The 22,465-nt window shown below is 51.0% G+C and overlaps 1 protein-coding gene across 1 annotated transcript in view; it reads right to left on the minus strand.

Moving 5' to 3' along the window:
- Nucleotides 1–5,148: 5,148 nt before the first annotated feature.
- The window catches only part of EXOSC5 (exosome component 5), a 41,129-nt gene continuing 23,812 nt past the window's right edge, over nucleotides 5,149–22,465 (minus strand). Inside the window, exon 6 of the mRNA XM_028742177.2 lies at nucleotides 5,149–5,737. Within this exon, the coding sequence (XP_028598010.1) occupies nucleotides 5,645–5,737 (93 nt within the window). The 3' untranslated portion in view covers nucleotides 5,149–5,644. The remainder of the gene's footprint in view (nucleotides 5,738–22,465) is intronic.

The following is a 22,465-nucleotide window of genomic DNA, read 5'->3' on the forward strand; positions in this document are numbered from 1 at the left end:
CGGCTGAGCTGCAAATGGCTCACCTCGTCCCCACAGATCTGTATCTGCAGCAATGGGGTAGCTGAGTTGTGGCTGGGGCCCATTGGGACAGATAGGGCAGAAGGAAGGGAGCCTAGCAGTAGGGGGCGCCAGAGGACAATGACCTGCAGAGCCAACTAAGCCTCAGTTTGCCCTTCTACCTGCTATGTTCTAACCAGCAGCAACACTGAGACTGAAGAGGAGGAAGCGAACTAGGGTTGCCATATTTCAAAAAGTGAGAATCCGGACACAAAATTTGTTGAGCTTTTTTTACCCAATTTATTGATGCTCCGTTAGGTTCCCCTCCCTCGCTTCTTCCCTTCTTGACACAGAAGCAAAGCCTGCTGCTCAGCGCTTCTGAGGTACCTAGAGGGCACCTGTTCCTTATCCTCGTCTGTTGACACAGGTACAGTGCATCTGTACATGGAGGTTCCAATCAGCTATTCTGACCAGATTCCTGACGTCCCGGTGTGGCTATCACCTCTTATGACGTCAAAACAGCGCTCCACTGTCAAAAGCAGCATGTGTCTGTACACCAGCTGCTTTTGCAGTGATCTGCATTCCCACGGGCATCCGTGTGGCTTCTGTGAGAATAGGATGCGGGATTCAACGGGCCTTTGGCCTGATCCAGCAGTGCTTTTCTTTTGGGGAAACACAAGCTTTGCAGAAACACGCCAAAACATATTTGGGGGGGGGGGAATTGAAGTGGGGTGGAAGGAGAGGCAAAACAGGTCAATGGAGACAGAGCATGCTCAGCGGCAGCAGAATTATGATTGCGGAAGGGGCAGAAACTTGCTGGTAGGGGGAACGGAATGGAGTATCCTGAAGGAAGGTCAGCTAGCTAGCTAGCTAGCTGGCCGGCACAGTGAACACGAATGCTCCAAACGCTGCAACATTTTGATGCAAACCCCACTAGTTATGAGCATCCGCTATTGAATTTGTCTCTAAATGCCACTTAAAGCCAGCACCCCATCATCTTTTTGCCAATGAATTCCCTCCAGATAACTGCCCCTTGGCCCATGAACCCCAACTGCTCACTGCAGGGCTAGAAACATGATTGCTTTGGTAAAAGGAAAACTAGGATTCTCCGAAACGGCCGGGTGCTCGATTCTGGGCCTGTGTAACCAAGATTGTAGGACCTTAAAAATATACATTTACTGCTTGGATTCTCCGCTGGACCCCCAAATCACTCGGGCACTCAGGATTTCGTCCTCAGCAGAGGCTGCAAGGGGGGGGGGGCTGCCACCGTGGGCTGGCACAGTCGACGGTCTGACTCAAAGCATGCGGCAGATTTTAAAGAGAGTGGGTGGAATTTATCGCTCGCAGCCTCTTCCCCGCTCCAGAAGTCAGGAGGAGCCGAGCGAGCAGTAACAAGCCTCTAGGCCGGATCACAGGGTGGCAAGCCAATGTCCATTTTTGTGAGGGGGGGGGGCAGCAGCCGTGGCTGTGCCAGGGCAAGACCGGAGGTGGTTTCAGTTGCTCTTTCATTTGCTGCCTAATGAATAAGAGGCAGATCAGAAGGCATCGAAACCCAAGAGCGCAAGGGAGCCTTTGGGAGCGGGGTGGAGAGAGAGGAAACCGATTCAGATGAAGGCTGCCTAATTGAAAAAGAGAGCAAAGAAGGACGAGTGTCTGGCCTCCGTCGCCTCTTTCCAAACGGAGGAAGTCTGAATGATAGCGCTCTCACTGTGATCTCCTCCATCTGTCACACATACACCCCCCCCCCCGCACACCTGCCCCATGGAGCCTGCAAATTAAAATCTCAGTGTTTTTTCCCCAAGGAGGCCGAGGTGGGGCAGAAAGAGTGGGAAATAATACATAGCGCAGCCTTGATTGAATATTCATTGCGGAGAGCAGGAGGCAGAGAGTGGAGCGGTTGAGAACGGAGTCTTGCTTTGTACTAGGGGAAAGGGGAGACGAGGTCACCCCGTCCTTTAAGGAGGAGAAGGAGATGGAGAAGAAGAGGAGTTGGTGGTTGAGGGTGTTCAGGCCAGGGGGGAGAAACATGAGGAGGATGCTTGCGCATGCATGCGTGGTGATGCTATCCTGCCCTTTCGAAGCCAGCGGGGATTTTTCCAGAGGGACAGCTGGTTTAAATAAGGAAACGATGAAGACCTCAGAAAGCACCGGTGGGGGAAATAAAAAAAAAGATCATTTCATCAACTCAATTAGGCTCATTAATCAAAGCGGGCCGTTTGCCTCTTCCCAGGGCAGCTGGTGAAGGTTAAGAGAGCGGCTGGATCTCTGGAAGGAGGGAAGAGTTTGGGGAAAGAAACCAGGGAGGGGGGTAGTAGGCTTTGCCGGGAACTTAACCCAAGGACAGCCCCATCGTTCGTCATTTACAGTGACCTGATGGAGATGGATGATACGGCTTAGCAACCACACTGTGGGAGCTGCCTCCTCACACGCCAACACCTCACACGATGCGAGTACAAGTTGGTTGGCTCTGTTCCACAGGCACATAACTGGGAAACCAATCTATATTGCTGAACAGCCCAAATCCTCCTCTTAAAAAAAGGGACCCCTGACCATTAGGTCCAGTCGTGGCCGACTCTGGGGTTGCGGCGCTCATCTCGCTTTACTGGCCGAGGAAGCCGGCGTAAAGCTTCCGTGTCATGTGGCCAGCAGGACTAAGCCGCTTCTGGCGAACAAGAGCAGCACACGGAAACGCCGTTTACCTTCCAGCCGGAGCGGTACCTATTTATCTACTTGCACTTTGACGCGCTTTCGAACTGCTAGGTTGGGCAGGAGCAGGGACCAAGCAACGGGTGCTCGTCCCATCGAGGGGATTCGAACCGCCGACCTTCTGATCGGCAAGTCCTAGGCTCTGTGGTTTAACCCACAGCGCCACCCGCATTCCTACATATCCACACACACACACACACACACACACACACGTGACGAGATGCAAACGGTAATGCTAAGGTTGCAGAGTTTTCAGCTAACCAGGGCATTTCAAAGGGATGGGTTGGGAGGGAGAGGTCAAACCCCAGCCTGCAATTTCCCTGAGCCACCCTACTTTTTCCCATTATTGCTTTTTCTTCTTGCCCTTCTATGTTCCGCAGCTCCCCCTGCTTCTCTTGCCAGTTGTCTGAAGGGAAGGGTGAGGGAGAGGACCTTGAAGTGGCCAACAGTGGGATCTGACCCTTCCCCAGGAAACCAGATTTGGCTGAGCTGTCCAGTAAATCTGCAAAACACCCACCCACACACCCAGCTCCAAAGTTCAGGAGCCAGCAACATGGGACTCTCTTCTCCTAAGAATGTGCTGTAACCTTGCAATCTCTCTGCAAGGACAAAGTGGGGGTGATTAAAAGACGAAGTGCCATATTAAAATGGTTATTAAGCAGTATCTGCCAGCTCTGGGAGGAAAGGTTGGCTGGGTTCACGCCAATAAAGAACGCTTCTGTGCCCCAAGATTTGGGAACAACCCTTTGAGGGCAGGAAGGCTATCGAACCGCAATGCAAGTCTCTCTCTACTTTTGCAGTGCCAATCTGAGCCCAGGATCCCCCTTGGAAGGGGGCAAGAGGCCTTTCCCAAACCAGACCCCGCTCCCCGACCTTAACCAACACGTTGCTGCGTTCCGAGGCAGAGGAAGGCGATGAAGAAGTATCTGCCAAGCTCCGATTTGGCAGGGGCTGTGCTCTCCCCACCGGCGGCTGCCAAACTGCAAAATTAAAAACAAGCAGGGAAGTTCCGCAGAATATTAATGAGCATGGGGACTGCGCGGAGCTCTACATCTCCATCATATGCCAGGTCCAAGGCATGTATGAGAATGGCAAGGGGTGGGTGCATCTCAGTGTATGGGGAGGCATCCAAGGCGGGCTATCCCCATGGATTATGCAGCGGGAGCAGCAAGGGTGTGCCAGGATCCAGTGGAGAATGGCGGGGGCAAATCCAGGCATTGTCTCACGCACAGGCACCATCCCAGTCTGGATGGGAGCAATGAAACCCGGAGACCGCAAGGCTGGGGCAATGACGGAGGTGCACAGAGTGTTTGAAAGACGGTTGCAATGAAGGGGGAGTTCTATCCCCAAACCTCAAGGGCATTATGCAGGGAAGCAGAAGGTGGTTTTCAGAAGCATGGCTGCCTCCAGATAGTCATCATGGCTAGAAGCCATCGGTGGCAATTCCTTTCTCCACCCAAGGCCCCAATTGCTCATCCCAGCTTTTGCACTTTGAAAGCAGCTAGGCTACGTTTTCCCATTTTCAGCGCCATGCGTATTATTATGAATTAAGAATGATGCTCACGGCAGAACACACGCCTTGCCCCAATTTTATCACTGACCACAAATGATATAGGGACATGGGTGGCGCTGTGGGTTAAACCACAGAGCCTAGGACTTGCCGATCAGAAGGTCGGCAGTTCGAATCCCCGCGACGGAGTGAGCTCCCGTTGCTCGGTCCCTGCTCCTGCCAACCTAGCAGTTCAAAAGCACGTCAAAGTGCAAGTAGATAAATAGGTACTGCTCCGGCGGGAAGGTAAACGGCTTTTCCGTGCGCTGCTCTGGTTTGCCAGAAGCGGCTTAGTCATGCTGGCCACATGACCCGGAAGCCGTACGCTGGCTCCCTTGGTCAGTAAAGCAAGATGAGCACTGCAACCCCAGAGTCGGCCACGACTGGACCTAAAGGTCAGGGGTCCCTTTACCTTTACCTTACAAATGATATAGTCCAGTTTCCCACATTCGGGGAAACTGCAGGGGTCAGCATACCTGGAGTGCAAAGGGCGAGCCTCGCTCTGGGAAAACGCTGGGTAGGCGAGGCAGAGAAAGTGCGCGACCATGAGCTTGGTGGCCGAGTGGGGATTCAAACCAGAGTCCGATGCTCCAACCACCGTTCGTCCCTGGCTCAAAAGGGAATGCTCGAGCTCGGTCAGTACAGCACGAGGCTCTTAATCTCAGGGTCACGGGTTCGAGCCTCACATTGGGCGAAAGATTCCTGCCTCTGCGTTGCAAGGGGTTGGACTAGATGACCCCCTGTGGTACCTTCCAACTTTTCTATGAACTGCTTGAGGGAAACATCAGACAGCAGGCAACACAGGTGCCTGCAGATTTCAAACAGGAGAGGTTTTTATCCGCTGCTTCATTAGGGTAGGCAAAGACAGTTTATAGCACAGTCGGGGAGGAAGAAAAGAAAAGGAAAACATGTTCTTTAATGTCCACACATACAAAAAAACCTATTTTAGGCAAAGCGGAGAGCAGAGGATCCAAAAGGAAGAACTTGGCTTCACAACTAGGCCAAGCTGAGAGACAGCCACCTCGCAATCTGTGCGGAAACAATGTCTTTCATTGGGGAGTGTGCGGAGGAGACACATGCTTATCAAAATGTGAGAGCGCTGGAAGCGCATGTGCTCAGGGAGGGCAGATATGGAGCGCCACAGCGCGCAGCACTCAGCCCGTGGCAACGAAGGCCCAGCTTTTTCAGGATCCTGCCATCTTAACCCACAGCCCGTTCCACAATCTCTGTTAGTGACAGCCTGATCAAACGGCACCTCTCCTTTCGGAGCAAAGGATGCGGGAGAATGAAGGCTGGAGGTGCGTGGGGAGGCAGCCAATGCCACGTAACGTCATTTTTAAGCGGTCAAGTCTCTGCTCTGTTCCACTTGGGTGTGTGTGTGTGTGTGAAGAGTCACCACTTGGAGTATTTCCTGTGAGCCGAATCGCGATAGAACTGGAAGATGGCGTCAGAAGCTAGCTGGGAAGCGGCAATGCATTTCTGGAGCTGTGGAGAGGAAGAGAGGTGGTTATGCTGGAAGGGGAAGGGGTCCCTAAAGATCTGGGGGAGGAGAAAAGGGTCCTCCCCCCCAAAAAAAAGCCATAGTAGCACACCCGAGGGCAACAGCAGTGGGTTAGGCCATGGGTAGGCAAACTAAGGCCCGGGGGCCAGATCCGGCCCAATTGCCTTCTCAATCCGGCCCATGGACGGTCCAGGAATCAGCATGTTTTTACATGAGTAGAATGTGTGCTTTTATTTAAAATGCATCTCTGGGTTATTTGTGGGGCACAGGAATTCGTTCATTCCCGCCCAAAATATAGTCCGGCCCCCCACAAGGTCTGAGGGACAGTGGACTGGCTCCCTGCTGAAAAAGTTTGCTGACCCCTGGGTTAGGCTGACAGATAGAGCGATATGTTTCAAAAGCTCCTCTCCTTTTTCGTACTCATCCTATAATGGGGTGGGCAGGATTTGTTCCCCGAAGTACGTACTTTGGACGAGTGTTTAAGCTTTTGCTCACTCCTGGTTTTATTGTCTTTGCTACCTCTGGATTTTATTTATTTTTTTTGTTTTCAATGTAAGTTGCTTTCGTTGACAAGAGAATATAAGTAATGGTTATCACCTTCATGGTAGGAAAAAGATCTGGACCTGGATCTTTTGACAAGCAAGCCCACTGCGACGCCAGCAGCTTAGAATGATGCAAAGATGATTTGGAGAAGCAAGAGGCTGGTCGGATCTGCTGCAGCCACCTGCCCCACACTGCCCGGTATGAACCCTGAGCCTGGCTTCATGCCTGGGAGGCATCAATTGTGTCTAGGGCTGGCCGATTATCTGGTTTTCAACGTTGTGATATATCACTGCCATATACCAATACAGTGGTACCTCGGGTTAAGTACTTAATTCGTTCCGGAGGTCCATTCTAAACCTGAAACTGTTCTTAACCTGAAGCACCACTTTAGCTAATGCGGCCTCCCGCTGCTGCCGTGGCATGATTTCTGTCCTCATCCTGAAGCAAAGTTCTTAACCTGAGGTAATATTTCTGGGTTAGCGGAGTCTGAAGCCTGAAGCGTATGCAACCTGAAGCGTATGTAACCCGAGGTACCACTGTATATCACAATGTCTGGAATAAGGATGGAGCTATGTAGGAACACTGGCTGGCTTCTTCGTTTTCCCAGCCTTGTGGTTTCTGCACAGCACACACACACATCATGATTTGCAATACATTGCCAGGTCAAAAATTCCAAACCAGTTTGTGATTATGTATCAATATATTGCCCAGCCCTAATTACGTTCCAAGGCTAGCTACTGCTGATCAAAAGCAGGGAAACTAGATTTGGCTTTGAGTGGAATCCCCCTCGCAATCAGGTTGATGCTGGAGGACCAACCCTGTAGTAGCACCTGTTTTATGTACATATAGCTCCAGGCTAGGGACACAGGTGGCGCAGGTGGCGCAAACCACAGAGCCTAGGGCTTGCCAATCAGAAGGTCGGTGGTTCGAATCCCTGCGACGGGGTGAGCTCCCATTGCTCAGTCCCTGCTCCTGCCAACCTAGCAGTTCGAAAGCACGTCAAAGTGCAAGTAGATAAATAGGTGGGAAGGTAAACGGCATTTCCGTGCGCTGCTCTGGTTCACCAGAAGCGGCTTAGTCATGCTGGCCACATGACCCGGAAGCTGTACGTCGGCTCCCTCGGCCAATAAAGTGAGATGAGTGCCGCAACCCCAGAGTAAGTCATGACTGGACCTAATGGTCAGGGGTCCCTTTACCTTTACTAGCTCCGGGCTGGGCTGGGCTCCCTCAGTCAGGACAGAGTCTTGACACCTGTGCAAGCTGATTTTCTGCCTACCTCCTGCTCTGCAGCGATGGGAACTGGTCCTGGGCAGCCTGCAGGGCCCAGCTCCCGACAGAATGAATCAAAGCCTGCTCTTGCAAAGCCCACCACTGGCTTCCCGCAGCTGGCTTGCCAATTCCAGCCCCAGGCAGGCAGATGGAAAGCAAACCAAGGATAGAGGGGAAAGGAAGAGAACAAAAGTTACGCTGAGACGAAAGCGAGGGGATTTTTTTTATATGAGGGAGAAAGGGTGCAGAGAGAGAATGAGAGGAAGGATCTCAGTAGGGAGACGAAAGGCAGGGAGCTATCAAAGGGCTGAGCAACAAAAGGCCTTTCCCTGGGGGCGGGGGAAAGAGAAGAAGAAATCAGATACAAGAAAGGAAAAAATCCTGCCTCGCTATCCGTCACCCGCCAGCTCCCTGAGGCCAATTAAACCTCAGCGCTGCTTCGCCGACCCCCCCCCCAGCAACCTCTGTGAAGAATGGGGGGGTCAAAAGCCGCCGCCGCCACGCTCCCCACCAACGTTCCTTGCGTCTTAATTAGTCCATTTATATGCGAGGGGGGAAGTGTCCAAACCTCAAATCACACAAAAACAAGGATAGAGATCTCGGCTCCCTCTCTTCCCCTACTTGACATGGCAGACAAGCTGCCCGCCAGGACTGTCAGGTCCCTCGGAGGACTTCCCAACTCAATTACCAGCCCTGGCACACATGTGGCAGGGCCAGGGTGGCAGCGGCGGCGGCTCCTGCTTCGGCGTCTTAACCCGCCTGTCGGCAAAGGCGTGCGCTGGGAGGCGGCTGCATCTGGCAAGTGATTTACGGGCATGGCGAACTGGAACGTAGACAAACGGCTACAAATAAGGGAACCGGCTCGGCCCTCCCACTCAATACGACGTCGCATCAATCTTCCGGCGCGTTCCGCAAGCGGGCACGCTCGCCACACGGAGCGCAGCGCCGGGAGAGGGAAGTAAGCGCGCCCTCCTGCTCTTTCCTCCGAAGCGTCTCGGCTGCCACGGTAACGCACAGGGGCAGGCCTCGAAGTGCCAGGAAGGCCTCTCTGAGGAGGGAGAGGCGAAGGATTCCCAAAGAAGCCTCTCCCCCACACACCCCACAAATTCGTTTTGCTTCTTTCGCTCACTATGCATAGCGCACATTTTGACACTGCAGTGATCCACGCCGAACCCTTAATGCACATCCAGCGCTGGTTGTAAAAGCACAAGAACTTCCCCAGAGGAATCCCCAAAGCTGTAGTTTCCCCCTCACACAGCTGTTCAAGCTGCACTGGCTCCAGGTGGAGTACAGGGTCAGATTTAAGGTGCTGCTTTTGACGTTTAAAGCCCTTCATGGCCTAGGACCCTCGTACCTACGGGACCGCCTCTCCCAGTATGTCCCACGGAGAGCCTCAAGGTCCATAAATAGCAACACCCTAGAGGTCCTGGGCCCTACGGAAGTTAGATTAGCTTCAGCCAGAGCCAGGGCCTTTTCAACACTGGCCCCGGCCTGGTGGAACGCTCTGTCTCATGAGACCAGGGCCCTGCAGGATCTGATTTCTTTCCGCAGGGCCTGTAAGACAGAGTTGTTCCGCCTGGCCCTTTGGCTTGGAGCCAATTTGATTCCCTCCCTCCCTCCCTTTCTTTTTTCTTTTCCTTTCTCCTCCTGCAATGAGGCTACATTTTAATATTTTAATGTTTCAATATTTTAATGTTGTATTTTAATTTTGTTTTTAAGTTGTATCATTCAACTTGTTTTTATTATTGCTTGTAAGCCGCCCTGAGCCTTGGCTGGGGAGGGCGGGGTATAAATAAAATTTATTATATTATTATATTATTATAAAACCATGTCTGGTGTGCTTTAAGCAATGGAGTGGAAACCAGCAGCCATGTTGGCTATGTTCTGCCTCCACGGTCAGAGGCAGCAATACCAGTTGCTGAAAACCGCAGGAGGGGGAGAGTCTGCTCTTGAGGTCGGGTCCCGCTTACGGGTTTCCCACGGGCATCTGGTTGGCCGCTGGGAGAAGAGGGCGCAGGATTAGGTGGGCCTTTGGCTTGATCCAGCGTGGTGTAGTGGTTAAGAGTGGTGGACTCGTAATCTGGTGAACCGGGTTTGATTCCCTGCTCCTCCACATGCAGCTGCTGGGTGACCTTGGGCCAGTCACACTTCTTTGAAGTCTCTCAGCCCCACTCACCCCACAGAGTGTTTGTTGTGGGGGAGGAAGGGAAAAGAGAATGTTAGCCGCTTTGAGACTCCTTAGGGTAGTAATAAAGCGGGATATCAAATCCAAACTCCTCTTCTGTGTCAAAGCCACCCGAATCCCATGTCAAGGAAACCCGAATAACGCGACTACTCTTCACTCATTTTCTGCCACAGTTTCCACAATTCTGTGCGATTTACTCCTGCTTCTGCTCAGTGCCTGGATTCTGAAGCCCTGTTTCCCACTGGCATTCATGGCTGGAAATCTCAAGACTCTCATACTCTCAAGCCGATCTTCACAACAGCAAGGAACAGAAACTTCCTTATTTCTTCCCCTGCAATGTGAAGGGAGGGCTCAATTCTGCGAAGGTGGAAGAGTGGGGGGAAATGGGGGAAGGGTCCTTTATAAAGAAGCAGGGAAGGGGGAACCTTTCACACTAGGCCAGGGGTCGGCAACGTGTGGCCCATGGGCCGGATGTGGCCCACGAAGACCGTTTTACCAGCCCACAAGCCGCCCACAAACTGAGCCGCCCACTTGGCAAGTCCCCTGTGCACTGCGCTAAAGCAGCGCAGCACGGAGACTCGTCAAGTGGCGCCAGAAATGGCATCTGCACACGCGCAGATACCAGAAATCACACCTGCGCATGTCCAGACACCGAAAATCGCTTCTGTTCAGGCATGATTTTTGGCGTCTGGGCATGCGCAGAAGCGATTTCTGGTGCCACGGACACGCACAGACGTCATTTCCGGCATTGCCCTGCGCCAGTCCGGCCCACAGATGATCTCCATGGGAGTGATCCAGCCCATGGCTGGTAAAGATTACCAACCCAGGCACTAGTCAATACAAGATGTGCCCTTCTGACCTCTGCCCTCAGCACCCAAGACTACCACTCTCTTCCCACTCAGCTACGGTGCTCCTTCCAGGAGCTGGTCTAAATCGGGACAGGTGTAGCCCAACAGGCCTCTAGGTAGGTCAAGCTCGCGGCCTGCTAGCCAGCTGAAACTGGAGGGCCGAGAGAAAGCTGTGCTGAAAATGGGGGTCCCCGAGAGCTCGTCCCCCTCAAATTATGGGGTGGGGGATGAGGAGTGCTTTTCCTTAGCAGGGGGGAGAACATAGCAGGAGAGAGGGGCACGCCACAGAGGTTAGCTGATGGGCAGAGGACAAAGGTGAAAAAGCAAGATAGGAGACAGAGACAGACACACAGACACCAAGTGACAAAGAGTTTTATTAAAGCATGATGGAGGAGAGTGCTTAAGGCAAAGAGTGATGCAATCAGAGCAACAGGAGATGAAAAGATGAATCTTCCAGGCCACCCAACCGATGCACTTGGACCTCTGTTCTGCCACCCCAAATCTAGCTGTTCTGCCGTTTGCTAAAATGCAAGGAAATTTGATGGAAATCTGCCACAGCGTCGTTCAGCAGCTGTTATCAGGAGAGTTCAAAGGGGTTGTTTTAATTTCCTCCCTGGCCTTCTTCCGCTGGACTGACAGGCATCTCTGAGCGGAGTGTTCTGAAGCACCCAAGTCTCAGCGGGTGGAAGAAATGCAGTCATGGCTCTGTGCTGGACCACAGACAGTACAGCCAACTGCAAAGAGCTAGTTGTTTCAAACTGGATTAGCCACCGATTATTTAGCTAGCTAAAAACATGGGGGTGGGGGGAATCAACACTTAAACATTAATAGAATTGGTTAAAAATGAATCAAAGGCATGCCATTAATTATAATAAAAACAGCACAGCACCAGTCCTTTAACTAAAAAAAAAAAAAAGTCGATTTCCAAAAGCCTGCATTGGAACAAGAAGGTGGAAGGACAGCCAAGAGGGAGCCAGTCTTTTCCAAGGAGGGAGTTCTAAAGTCTGGGAGCAACCACCAAAAAGGCCCTGTCTTGCATGTCTGTGAGGGTGGCAGGACCGAGATAAGGACCTCCCCAGAAGATCTCAGAACCCAGGCAGGTTCATATGAGGGAATATGGGCCCCGTAAAGGGCTTAATAGGTCTGAACTGTGCAAGAAAACAAACTGGTAGCCAATTAAGTTGTTGTGTTGTTGTGTTGTTGTTGTTGTTGAGTCATTTAGTCATGTCTGACTCTTCGTGACCCCATGGACCATTGCACGCCAGGCACTCCTGTCTTCCACTGCCTCCCACAGTTTGGTCAAACTCATGCTGGTAGCTTCGAGAACACTGTTCAGCCATCTCGTCCTCTGTCGTCCCCTTCTCCTTGTGCCCTCCATCTTTCCCAACATCAGGGTCTTTTCCAGGCTTCTCTTCTCATGAGGTGGCCAAAGTCTTGGAGCCTCAGCTTCACGATCTGTCCTTCCAGTGAGCACTCAGGGCTGATTTCCTTCAGAATGGAGAGGTTTGATCTTCTTGCAGTCCATGGGACTCTCAAGAGTCTCCTCCAGCACCATAATTCAAAAGCATCAATCCTTCGGCGATCAGCCTTCTTTATGGTCCAGCTCTCACTTCCATACATCACTACTGGGAAAAGCATAGCTTTAACTATACGGACCTTTGTTGGCAAGGGGATGTCTCTGCTTTTTAAGATGCTGTCTAGGTGAGTTGTTGTAGCAGCTCCCTATAACCAGCCCTGGTCAACATTCTGGCTGTAGCTCTCTGAGCCAGCTGAAGTTTCTGAGCAGTCACATGTAGAGCACATTACAGCAATCCAAACAGAATGTAACTAAGGGATGTGTCACTGTGATATGTAGTGGAACTAGACCACGAGAGATAGAAATAAGGACAGCTTACGAATATCACAGCATGCCACGAAGCGTGCAATTCTAGGAATATCATTAGAAGATGGAAAAACTAATAATCGAACAGGACCAAGATGGAAAGCTACGGATGTAGTGGGAAAGGCCACAAAGTTAAAATGGACACATGCAGAACACGTGGCAAGAGGTGATCTGGGCCGATGGAATAAGGCTGGGTTCGCATGGAGACCCTACAAGTTCAAAAGACCAAGGGCGTGACCACCCTATGCGATGAGTGGGCAATCTAAAACTAACAGCAGGGCTTGTGTGGAGGCAACAGCTGTTTGACAGTGGAACAGGCTCCCACTGGTGGGCTCTCCTTCTCTGGAGGTTTTTAAGCAGATGTTGTGTGGCCATCTGTCATGGATGATCTAGGTAAGATTCCTGAATTGCAGGGGGCTGGACTGGATGACCCTCGGGGTCCCTTCCAACTCTACCAAGACCGGCGGCAGCTAGACTGGTGACTGGGAGCGGCCGCTGAGAACCACATAACACCGGTCTTGAAAGACCTACATTGGCTCCCAGTACGTTTCCAAGCACAATTCAAAGTGTTGGTGCTGACCTTTAAAGCCCTAAACGGCCTCGGTCCAGTATATCTGAAGGAGCGTCTCCACCCCCATCGTTCTGCCCAGACACTGAGGTCCAGCTCCGAGGGACTTCTGGTGGTTCCCTCACTGCGAGAAGTGAGGTTTACAGGGAACCAGGCAGAGGGACTTCTCAGTAGTAGCGCCCACCCTGTGGAACGCCCTCCCACCAGATGTCAAAGAGAACAACAGCTACCAGACTTTTGGAAGACATCTGAAGGCAGCCCTGTTTAGGGAAGCTTTTAATGTTTGATGTATTATGGTATTTTGATATTTTGTTGGAAGCCGCCCAGAGTGGCTGGGGAAGCCCAGCCAGATGGGCGGGGTATAAATAATAAATTATTATTATTATTATTATTATTATTATTATTATTATTATTATTATTATACCAAGAATGGCAAAGAACAATGGAGAGAACTTGAAGGGGCGTATGGCCAAAGACGGATGTGAGAGGCTGCAAAAGAAAAAGATACGCACACACCCCACATTAAATGCAACCTCACAAATCTATTTACATAGAAATATGAAGTCAACAGCCATCAATTAAAGCTATACAACACAACAACTAAGATGAAGTATAATTGGGGGGGGGTGTGACTTTTTGAAGCTAGATGGTGGACTGTTCTGCTTTCTCTGTCTCTCACCCCCTGCGCCCAAACCTTGCCACAGCTTAAGGGCTTATCACCTCCTTCTCCTTTTGTGGGCAGAGGACCAGTTTTTTTTCCAGACAGCCACCTATGAAGTAGATTTAAAGCACTGCTGCAGAAGCCAGCCAAGCAAAACCTGCCCGGCTCAGGAGCCGCAGGGAAGGAGGCAGAACAAGAACACTGCAGGGACCAGGCAGCTCTCGGCTGCGGCTGAAAATGATGGGAAACGTTGTCCTCCCTTCCTTCTCATCCTCTACACAGCACGGTTTCCAAGCCAGCAGCGTTAGCATGCGGCTGGTGTCTCCGAGCTCATGCCGGCGATGGGAGGTAAATCATAATTATTTATTGCCTGCGCTCTTGCCGCCTGTTGCTCTTGCGAGAGGCAAAACTTTCCCCCAGCAGCTGCTGATGGATGCCGGTTCTGTGTGCTGTTCGCCGCAGACACCCAGCTCCTAGGGTGCTGGAGTGGCTCCCAGGAAGGAGAAGGAGTAATGTAGAGACCACGGCTCTCTTCGTACCATAGGGCTCTTTGTGGCAGAAGGCAAGAGCTTCCTACAAACCCCTCTTCTCTCCCTTTTGGGGAAGCAAAAGGCATGAACGAGCACAGTTCAATTCCACCTTCCTGCCAGGCTTGTAAAGGGTTGCAGAAGGGCTCGCAGGAGGGGGGCTCAGGGAGATGGGGTACGGCTTGGGCACAGTCCCATAGGTCAGCTGGAGAGGCTTGGAGGGCCACATTCAAGCCATGGGCCAGAGGGCCCTCCCTGTCCCTCAAGTCACTACACAGTCGTACCTTGGATCCTGAACGCCTTGCGAGTTGAACGTTTTGGCTCCCGAATGCCGCAAACCCAGAAGGGAGTGTTCCAGTTTGCGTACGTTCTTTGGAACCCGAACGTCCGACAAGACGTCCACGGCTTCTGATTGGCTGCATTCCAAAATTTTTAATATGGGGACAATGTTCTTTTAAATATTGCCTATAAATCTCCCATTCCTTTTTAAACTTTTTGGTCGATCTATCCCTCATCTTTTCCGTCATATTCGCTAGTTCCATATATTCAAGCAGTTTAACTTGTCACTCCTCTTTTGAAGAAGAAGAGTTTGGATTTGATATCCCGCTTTATCACTACCCTGAGGAGTCTCAAAGCGGCTCACATTCTCCTTTCCCTTCCTCCCCCACAACAAACACTCTGTGAGGTGAGTGGGGCTGAGAGACTTCAGAGAAGTGTGACTAGCCCAAGGTCACCCAGCAGCTGCATGTGGAGGAGCGGGGAAGAGAACCCAGTTCACCAGATTACAAGACTACCGCTCTTAACCACTACACCACACTGGCTCTCCAGTTATGGGATTTTATCTCCTTTCCACCCCTTGGCAACCAGCATCGCCACTGCCGTTGTTGCTACAAAAAAACCCTCCTTTTCGCTCTTGGAATGGCTGATGCCGTAATACCTAAACAGGGGTAGGCAACCTGAGGGCCATGGGCCACAAACTGGCCCCCGAGCCGCCCCCGAACCAAGCCACCCGCTCGGCGAGTCCCCACGCACTGCGCTGAACTGGCACAGCACGGCGTGGGGACTCGCTTCTGTGGCGCTGGAAATCGCGGACGCGCATCCGGCCCATAGATGCATCTCCACTGCAGTGAACCGGCCCAGTGTGAGGTAAACCTTGCCGACCCCTGACCTAAAAGGAAGGCTTCCAGTTTTTTGATAAATGTTGTTTTAAACATTTTTTAAAATTCATTATATCTAAGTTCCCAAAAGCTATTTCAATTTTTTTTGCAACCCCACCACATGTGGTACATTGTTCCCTCTAGCTCTCTACGCCTCCAGCCTAAATTTGAGTTGGTTTTGTACATTTTGGCCAATTTTCTGGGGGTGATGTACCATCTGATGTAGCATCTTCATAAAGTTTTCTTTTGTAGTAAAACATGCCATAAATTTCAGTTCCCTTCTCCATAAATTTTCCCATTCCGCCATCTGTATGTTATATCGATAGTCCTTCGCCCACTGCACCATAAGCAATTTTACTTCTTCATTTACAGGAATAACTTCCTGGCAGTAAGAGTTGCTTGACAGTGGAACGGACCACCTCAGAAGGTTCATTGGAGGATGTCAGGGATGCTTTAGCTGTAATTCCTGCATTGCAGGGGGTTAGACTAGATGACCCTTGGGGTCCCTTCCAACTCTATGAGACCTTCTTCTCAGGTGTTAAAATAAGCAGAGGTGACCCTCTTGGTAGTTCTGCCACCCTCAGAAGCTGGGAGAGAGTGGCAGCCCAGGAAAGTCCATTATTTGTGGCAGCCCCTAAATCAGTGGTTCTCAAACTTTTTGCTCTGGGCCACACTTTCAGAATAAATATTTGCTTGCGTCACAACAATTTTTTTTATTGATAGCAAATATACTGGAAAACACAACTGGGATTGTCCTCAGTATCACCTGATGCTCTTGTTCTCGTTTTGAAAAGGTACCTATCCATATTCTGCAATTTTTTTAAAAAAATACTTTTATAGTAATACCATACTACTCTGAAATATTTAAATGTTTCTTTGATCATCCTTGAATCTTCCTGCCACTCTTGCCGTCCTCTGCAGTGTGACGGGCCACAACTCCGAGAATCACTTCCCTAAGTTATGGAATTCCTTCGCCACAGAAGTGCACCTGACAGCTTTGCTATGAACCCTTTGGAGAATGCCAAACACATATTTCTTTACCCTAGTTTTTGATATTATATATATTTATATATCTCGAGTTCCAATCATCATTTGTTTTTAGTGTTGTTTTTCAGTCTGACCTGCCTTGGAACCTCCTGGTGAAGGTTCCTTGTGAATAATAAATATTATTCTGGTGGCTTATATGGATATAATTTGTAGGGGGGGGGCATGTATAAGGAACTCCATTGCAACCACTTTCCGCTTCCTCGACTCTCGCCATAAAAGAGGCCTCACAATATGTTAGATGAACCTCGGAGAGAAGGAAATAACAGTTTGCATTTTTCTGTTTCGGCATCTTCCTCTCTCTCTCTCTCTCTTTTAAAAAAAGCACTAAACTGATTAGAATTCACCCCAAAACAAAAGCAATTTCAGCTCCCCCCCTTTCTCTCGACAGAAACACTTGTCTAATTAATGGCGCCTGGCTGCCACCTCCGTTCAATAGCACATTAGCGTTCATAATTGTTCCTTTAGAGCAGGACGGGCTGGCGTTCCAAGCCGTTTGGCAGGGCCGAGGCAACAGTAATGAGAAACGACTCTGCGGCCCACGACCGGAATACTAAGCGGCTTCCCTAAATGTCTTTTGAGGGGAGGAAGAGAGGAAGCAATTCACACAGTCCCCGCTTCGAAGGCCCTGCGTACCTGACGCAGATACCTGTATCGTGTCCCCCCCCCCCTTTCATGAATAAATCCCCCCTCCCCTCACTTTTCTGCCTTGGGAGAGCAAACAAGAGGTGATGGATGAGGAGGGACAGATGGCCTGGCCAATTCAGACGGATACATCCAATAAACGTGACTGGCGGACGGCTTTCCAAGGCTCCTGCCAAAACAGGCTGTCAAGAGCGATTTAAGGAGACTGGAGCAGGAGCTCCAGATGTTCGGCGACCGAGACAGCAACCGGCCGCCGGCCTGCTCAAACAGGCTCCATGCCTGTGGTCCACTGGTCTTCAGCGGTCAAGACCTGAGGGCAGCTGCAACCCCATACATCCCAAAATGAGAGAGCAGATGCGGAGCACGATCCTGAAATGAATTCAGACACAATAAAGAGCAACGAGAGAGCCAGTTCTAGCCTTGGCAGTGGCACTGATATTCTTTCTTACTACCACGGCAGCCATTACCGTATTTTTCGCTCCATAAGACACACTTTTTTCCTCCTAAAAAGTAAGGGGAAATGTCTGTGCGTCTTATGCAGCGAATGCGTGGACCCTGGAGCCGAACTGCCCAGGGGCAAAAAGCAAATCGTGCTTTTTTTTTTTTTTTTAGAAAGAGGGAAGGGGGTGTTGAAACAAAGCTGCTGAGCAGCTGATCGGCAAGCGATCGGGAGGGAGATAAGGGACTCTAGAGATAAAGGAGGCTGCCTGGGAGGGGGGAGGTAAAAGCACATGGATCCTCAGGATTTTTGCATTGGGTCACATCACACAGCATGTCCATGGCTATAGCCTGCACCAAAAAATCACGCACCCACTGTTTTGTGGGGCCGCAGTGGTGCAAAAACATGGTTACAAAGCATGGATCCACATGGATTCTCAGGATTTTTGCATTGGGCTACTCCAAACTCACTGTTAAATCACATATCATGTCTGTGGCCACAGCATGAACCACAAAAATCATACATCCACTGTTTCGTTCGGAATATTTTTTTCTTGTTTTCCTCCTCTAAAAACTAGGTGCGTCTTATGGTCAGGTGCGTCTTATGGAGTGAAAAATATAGTAATTTCTGAGGGAAGTGGCCATTTGCCCTTTCGAAGCACCGTAGAACCCCACAGAGAGGAACTGGTGAAAACAGCACAAAAAAGGGGCGAGAGGGAAGCAGGGCCCAGACTCCAGGCAATATATTACCTGAGCCACAGTTTCCATGGTAACCGACCACCTCTGTCCTGAGTGCGCCATGGACCCCTCCCCCGCCACAGGGTGAGGCATGGCAAAGCCATCACCCGAATGACGATGAGGAAAGAACGGAACGGCACCCAAGGGCTGCAAGGAGAAAGCACTCAAACATCAACCCAGTGTAAGCTGGTCTCCGACCATAATAATAAATTATTATTATTATCAACAACCCAGTGTACAGAATCCAGGCCAAACGATGGCCAGAGTCCCATGAACAATCAGAACGGGGCTCTTCTGGGTCTGGTGGTTTTAACTTAATGCCACAATTTTCCCCTTGTTTTATTTATTACATTTAAATACCGCCTTTATATTCCAAGGATCTCGAGGCGGTACTGTAGATCAGTGTTTCCCAACCGGTGTTCCGCGGCACACTAGTGTGCCGCGAGACGTTGCCTGGTGTGCCGCGGGAAAAATTAAAAAATTCGAAAGATATCCGGAGAGGCGGCCTTCAGGCGAGTTTTAATTTTAATTTTCCTTCTCCCACTTAATGCCCCACGCTCGCCCGAGCAGCTTGCAGTCCTCGGTAACCACGGCGACCCGAGGGAGGGGAGGGAACAGGGAAGTCGAGGGCGGCGGCGAGCCGCGATGACGTCAGTGGGCCGCGCCGCCTCGCCCTGGCACGGTGTGAGAGCCCCGGCTAGTGGCGCGAGCTTCGGAATAAGTGGGATCCGCGTGCGCGAGACCGAGATCGCGGGTAAGGAGCTCAGCCCTGGGCAGGAGGAAGCGGGGCCGCGCGTGCGGGCCACATCCCCACAGAGAGCGAGCCTCCCCCGGCCCACCACTCCGGGCAGGTCCACTCGCATGAGGGGGCGGCGATGGCGACGGCCGGCAGCTTGCCTGCAATGCCATCCCTCGAGCAGGCGAGGAGCCCGGAGGCTACCAGATGCGAGTCCTCTTTCCCACCCTGCTCGGGAGTCCAGAGCACTTGGTCGCATTCAGGATCTAGAGTGGGGAAGCGGGGCTTGTGTCTGGGCTGGACACATTGGGCTGCCTGTGCCGCTCGACCTGCGGGGAGAAATCAGGGTGGGAGTCACGACCGTGAGGCAGGGCTGCCAAGTGTGGCAGAAGAGGACAAGGCCGTCGCACCTGTCCTTAGGTAGGAGCTTCTTCCGTGTCGACCTGCTGCCCTAAAGTCTTGGCTTTTTTCTTGGCTTTTTGGCGGTTGGCACAGAAGGAAGGCAAGGGGGAGGGGAAAAAATTGAAACTTACACTTTCGTGCGTCCCTCCCGGCGTGACGCTGCGCGCTGACGTCACGGGGCTGTAATGGTGGTGTGCCTCGAGATTTTTTTCATGAAACAAGTGTGCCTTTGCCCAAAAAAGGTTGGGAAACACTGCTGTAGATGCTTCTCCCCCTCCTCCCCATTTCATCCTCACAACAACACTGTGAAGTAGGTTAGGCTAAGAGATGGTGACTAGCCCAAAGTCACCCAGTGAGCATCATGGCAGAGTGGGGACTCGAACCCTGCTCTCCCAGGTGCTAGTCCAAAACTCTAACCCAGGGGTCAGCAAACTTTTTCAGCAGGGGGCTGGTCCATTGTCCCTCAGACCTTGTGGGGGGCCGGACTATATTTGGGGGGGGGGGGGAATAAATGAATTCTTATGCCCCACAAATAACCCAGAGATGCATTTTAAATAAAATGTCACATTCTACTCATGTAAAAACACACTGATTCCCAAACCATCCGCGGGCTGGATTTAGAAGGCGATTGGGCCGGATCCGGCCCCCAGGCCTTAGTTTGCCTACCCATGCTCTAACCATTAAGTAGCACAGTCTCTCTCTATCTCTCTCCCCACTTGTTACTTTGAGCCAGAGCAGCTGTATGGAGAAGACAGCTTAACAAAGAGAGAAAGGGCACCAAGGTTTAACTACAGCCACAATTAAACAGGCCAGGGTGATCTCTCCCCCCCCCCACCCTTTTAAGTCTTTACCTGGCACTGGAAAGTTACTGCCAAGTGTAGAGATCCCAGACTGCTAAGTGCTCCCAGTGCAGGATAGCAGCAGAATCCCATAAACTCAGGTCTGCTCAATGTGCCCTGAGAGGAGGCAGAAGCGGACAGCCCAAGTCTGGGTTCTCATGCCATCAGCTCTTGAAATGCACACACACACACACACACACACACACACACACACACACAGCATTTTATTCTTTAAGTTGCCTTGGGCGCCTTATCTGAAAAGCAGTATATAAATGCAATCCATCAATATCACCCCCCAAGCAACCAGATGCTAAAAATATTTCTGCAAGTGCCTAAGAACGAAGGATAAATAAAGCAGCATAATCAGGGTTGGATCAAAGAAGGCAGAAGAATGAGAAATTAACTCTGAACCAAGAACGAATGGGAATGGAAGCGAGAAGCCGTTTACAGCAGAGAGGTCACCTGAAAGCCTTGGCAAAGCAGTTCTGCACAGAAAGCCTGCTTGTCTGCAGCCCAGAGAAGCAACTCGTTGTCCGGGAGGAACCAGCCTTAAAAGTTTAAAGGCAGCCCCCTCCCTCAACCTGAACCCCCTGTTTGAACTACAATTCCTATTATTTACTTCGGGGTTTTGCTTTGCTCATATTAAAGGTAAAAGTAAAGGGACCCCCGATCATTAGAGTCGTGACCGGCTCTGGGGTTGCGGCGTTCATCTCGCTTTATTGGCAGAGGGAGCCGGCGTTTGTCCGCAGACAGCTTCTGGGTCATGTGGCCAGCATGACCAAGCTGCTTCTGGCGAACCAGAGCAGCGCACGGAAACGCCGTTTACCTTCCCGCCGGAGCGGAACCTATTTATCTACTTGCACTCTGATGTGCTTTCGAACAGCTAGGTTGGCAGGAGCAGGGACTGAGCAACGGGAGCTCACCCCGTTGCGGGGATTCGAACCGCCGACCTTCTGATCAGCAAGGCCCAGGCTCTGTGGTTTAACCCACAGCGCCACCCGCGTCCCTTTTGCTCATATTATCTGAGGGCAAATCAGCCAAGCTGTTGCTTTCATAAGAAAGTTAAGAAGAGGCCAGGCCAGGACCTTAAAGGATGCCTACCTAGGCTAGCATCCTGGTCTCACAGGAGCCAATCAGACGCCCGAAAGCGGGTCACAGAATCATAGAGGGACCCCCAAGGGAATTCCCAATGCAGGAATCTCAGCTGAATAATCCATGACAGATGGCCATCCAACCGCTGCTTAAAAACCTCCAATGAAGGAGAGTCCATCACTTCCCGAGGGAGACTGTTCCACTGTCGGACAGCTCTTAGTGTCCTGATGTTTAGGCGGAATCTCCCTTCTTGCAACTTGAAGTCATTCATTCGAGTCCTACCCTCCAGAGCAGGAGAAAACAAGCAAGCTCCTTCTTCCATCTGACAGCCCTTAAGATATTTGAAGATGGCTCTCATATCTCCTCTCAGTCTCCTCTTTTCCAGGCTAAACATACCCAGCTCCTTTTCAATCGCTCCTTGTAAGGCTTAGTTTCCAGACCCCTCCTTTGGCCACCTCATGAGAAGAGAAGACTCCCTGGAAAAGACCCTGATGTTGGGAAAGATGGAGGGCACAAGGAGAAGGGGACAGCTGAGGACGAGATAGTTGGACAGTGTTCTCGAAGCTACCAGCATGAGTTTGACCAAACTGCGGGAGGCAGTGGAAGACAAGAGTGCCTGGCGTGCTCTGGTCCAGGGGGTCACGAAGAGTCAGACACGACTAAACGACTAAACAACAACAATCATCTTGGTTGCCCTCCTCTGCACACCTTCCAGCTCAGGGCCCAGCGAACGTTTTCAAGAGGGGGCCAGTCCACTGTCCCTCAGACCTTGTGCGGGGCCGGACTATATTTTGGGGGGGACAAATTCCTATGCCCCACAAATAACCCAGAGATGCATTTTAAATAAAAGCACATATTTTACTCAAGTAAAAGCACCAGGCAGGCCCCACAAATAACCCAGAGATGCATTTTAAATAAAAGCACACATTTTACTCAAGTAAAAGCACCAGGCAGGCCCCACAAATAACCCAGAGATGCCTTTTAAATAAAAGGACACATTTTACTCATGTAAAAACACACTGATTTCTGGACCGTCTACGGGCCAGATTTAGAATGCAATTGGGCCGCATCCAGTCCCCGAGCCTTAGTTTGCCTACCCATGTTCCAACTTATCAACACCCTGCTTAAATTGTTTTCT

This window comes from Podarcis muralis, chromosome 7 (genome assembly GCF_964188315.1).
Source record: "Podarcis muralis chromosome 7, rPodMur119.hap1.1, whole genome shotgun sequence".
NCBI classification, from domain to species: domain Eukaryota; kingdom Metazoa; phylum Chordata; class Lepidosauria; order Squamata; family Lacertidae; genus Podarcis; species Podarcis muralis.